Here is a 3,389-nt window from a genome sequence, read left to right as displayed (position 1 = left end):
AGGGGTCGATATGGTGATTGGAGGGTGAAGGGGGTCGACACCTCTGGCCAAGGCGTCAGGCCTGGGCAAGGGGCCAATCTGGCGATCGGAGGGAGATGGGGGTCCCTGTCCAGGCCTGAAGCCTGGGCCAGAGGCGTCAGGCCTGGGCGGGGGGTGGAGCAGGCAATTTATTTGCCAAAAATTCCCAGTCTCTGAACAATGATGCATCTATGAATGTCTTACCAGAGTTGTTTCCCTACCTTCACTGACAGCCCGCTCCAGCCCTCCTTGATATAACCACCTGAGTACTCTCTACTATTCAACTCTCCTCACTTCATCCCTTTCTCAAGTCTTTCAATGGCTCCCCATTACCTGCAGGCATGAGTTCACACTCCTGAGCTAGGTGAAATATGTCCTTTGCTATTTGACTCCAAACTAATTTCTAAATATCACTTCTAGTTATTCCATGCCATTCATTTTATTTTCATACTGCCACAGAAACTAGTTATTATTCTGAAAACCCATTCTCCTTTGCTTTTGTTTATATGGTTTCCTGTGCTTGAAATGCCCTCCTCCAATTTTTTAAATCTTGGTCCTATTGCAACTTCAGGACTCATCCCAACTATATCTTTCAAATAAGTAAATATTGATGCTGGACCCACATTGTGTCAGGCACTGTGCTAGGAGCTGGGGAGAGAGAGAGAGTGATGAATAGAACAAGTTCTGGAACATTCACCTTCCAGGAGGGAGGAAGTCTTGAAAGCAAACAAGTGTTCTATTGTGCTATCAAATGAGGCCGGAAGACTAATATTGGCACTCAGACAAGGATTCCCAGGGTAAGTAGTCACCAGTCTGGGTTTTGAAGGATGAAGAAGAGTTTACCAGATAGATAAGGAAGGAAGCATTTCAGACAGAGGGAACAGCAGTGGCATGGAACATAGTATATTGGGAACCTGATAGCCTGGTACTGCAGGAGTCTAAGCTTCATAGAAGGATGGAGGCAGTGCAAAGTCACCCTGCCTTGTTTGGGTCCCCTTTCCTCCCATTGCCCACAGCCTGCTATTCACAGCTAAGGGAGGCAACTTCTCCTCTTGATCTTCACTGTTCACTTGTGTATTGGTTTCCACCCTGCCCTGTAGGAGTTCCTCAGAAGCAGGGACCAAGAATTATTCACCTCAGCAACATCAAAACCTCATATTACTACTACAGCACCTAGACATGTGCACATAGTATACATTCAAAATCTTTGCTCAATAAACAAAAGCAAGTCCATCTAGTTCTACCTTTATGAGAAATAATCATAAACTTGAAATCAGAACAACTCCCTTTATTGAGTCCTTACCAGGAAGGATGTGAAGAGCTTTTCAAACATTATTTTTTTTAATTCTCACAGAAACTGAATAAGGCAGGTATTCTTATCCCCATTTTATAGGTGAAGAAAGCAAAGCACACAGAGGATAGTAACTTGGTCAACCTCAGATAATTACTTAAATGTTGAAGCTAGAATATTTACTTCATGGCCTTGCTCTATCTTTTTTATCCTCACCCAAGATATGTTTTTGCTGACTTGAGAGAGAAAGGAAGGAAGAGAGTGAGAGAAACATCAATGTGAGAGAAAAACATCAACATCAAACCCAGAACTTTTTGGTGCACGGGATAACATTCCATCCAAGTGAGCCAGCTGGGCAAGGCACGACCTGTGCTCTTAATTAACCATTCCACTGCCTCAGCTATGGAACAGTGAGGACTTGGAATTGGAAAATGTCCCTGTTTTTCTGGAGATGGCTCTTCCAACTCACAGACTCTTCCCACAGACCTCAAAGAGCACTCATTTTCTGCATCGCATGCACTTACTCTCCCTGTATATGTGGATGATGCTGAAAATACAGAGAAGATATATGGTAAAGGGGATAACAGAAGAGGCTGTATAGAGGTCTGCTGCCAGGGTTCAAATCCAGTTCTTCATTTATTAGCATCTCTGCACCTCTGTCTCCTCAGGTGTAAAATGAGAAATAATAATAATCATCACAAAAGGTTGTTGAAAGGAAAAAATTAAGTAATACATGTAAAGAGCTTAGCATAGTACCTGACTTACAGTAACAGCATTTGAGTGTTTGCTAGTATTATAATCATTACCTTCAAGTCCAATTTGGTAACACAGATCAATATTTACTTCTCTCAATGAGGTAACATGTGAAAACACTCACTCCTGTGTTCAGAATCACTTTAAGAGCCTTGGACTTCATTTAGATTTTCATTTGGGTGTGATTTCTCTCTCTCTCTCTCTCTCTCTCTCTCTCTCTCTTTCTCTCGCTCCCTCTCTGTTTCTCTCTCTTACACACACATACACACACATACATACAAAATTCATACAATAAATTTACTTTATTAAACATGCCATAATTTGGATTCACAACAAACTTGCTTCTCTTTCAAATAAAAAAGGATTTTTTAACTTGCAGTCCTCTCTTACCAGCTAATAGAAATCAAACTTTTAGAGACATTCCATTAGCTTGGTGTCCTAAATCCTAAAAGTGCTGTGCAAAGAAGACTGAACATGAAGGGTCACTTCATCTTACCTATGTATCTTCGAAAGGTAACTACGCCAACTCAAAATCTCCGTATTACTTCCACTTGAAAATCATCACTGGACAGGCCACTTACGTTCTCCACCAACAAGGTTAGCATCATGTCAGTTACATTTGCTTTGAGATTTTCAAATGCAACCAAAGAGGGAATATTTTCACATTGCTTTGGGATATCTTCCATTTTTTCTGATCTTTTGTTGAGAGAGATTTGTGTATCTTCTGATGCATCTGATTTTAGGGATACAAAAGATATCAAGATGTTATATCTATCTACCATGATTTCAGCAAAGTAAATTATCATAAGATAGTGTCTTCTTTCCTTTCCAACCTCTTAGCTAACTCAAATAAAAACAGATCTTATAGGGCTTTTAGCTTAAATGAATTGTGATGATGATGTTCAATTTTATTACACCTTTTTCTGCTGACATATACTTCTATCACAGCACCATAGTATAATTATTGAACTCAGTTTCTCAAAGGTAAGGAACATGTTTATGCATCCTGGTATTGCTAGCACATGGTATATAATTGAGGCTCAATGAATGTCTGTTAAATTGTAGATTTAGTGCCTAGACCACTGGAGGAAAGCAAGAATATCTGATGATGCCAAACATGAGCATGATCTAACACTTTATGCTCTGAAAATCAGTACTTCCCATCACTGAAGAGAAAAAAAAAGATGCTTGCATTGAATGACTAGGGGATACACAGAGAAAGTAAAACGGCCTAGAGAGCTATACGTGTACATCAAACTCAGTGAATAGCAATCACTCCAGCCAGCTTGTTCCTCCCCATTGTTGACCATAAGTGAGTTACACATAT

General features: G+C 40.3%; 2 protein-coding genes across 3 annotated transcripts in view; both read right to left on the bottom strand.

Annotated features, from left to right (window-relative positions):
* Positions 1-2,598, bottom strand: part of LOC106727290 (poly [ADP-ribose] polymerase 14-like) — a 28,229-nt gene extending 25,631 nt beyond the window's left edge. Inside the window, exons 1-2 of one of the 2 annotated variants that reach the window (XR_001363457.1) lie at positions 2,559-2,589; positions 1,834-1,972 (exon numbers count right to left, since the gene is read on the bottom strand). The gene's annotated coding sequence lies outside the window, so the exon portion shown is untranslated. Of the gene's footprint in view, positions 1-1,833; positions 1,973-2,558 lie in introns of both variants that reach the window. The other variant, XM_014545243.1, reaches the window with a different exon arrangement.
* The window catches only part of LOC102256107 (poly [ADP-ribose] polymerase 14-like), a 23,568-nt gene continuing 22,762 nt past the window's right edge, over positions 2,584-3,389 (bottom strand). The window contains exon 4 of the mRNA XM_014545242.1: positions 2,584-2,795. Coding sequence (XP_014400728.1) covers positions 2,590-2,795 — 206 coding nt within the window. The 3' untranslated portion in view covers positions 2,584-2,589. The remainder of the gene's footprint in view (positions 2,796-3,389) is intronic.

Source organism: Myotis brandtii, unplaced genomic scaffold, assembly GCF_000412655.1.
Source record: "Myotis brandtii unplaced genomic scaffold, ASM41265v1 scaffold4, whole genome shotgun sequence".
In the NCBI taxonomy this organism is placed as follows: Eukaryota; Metazoa; Chordata; class Mammalia; order Chiroptera; family Vespertilionidae; genus Myotis; species Myotis brandtii.
The sequence above is the reverse complement of the archived record's forward strand: the minus strand, read 5'-3'. Positions and strand labels throughout refer to the sequence as shown.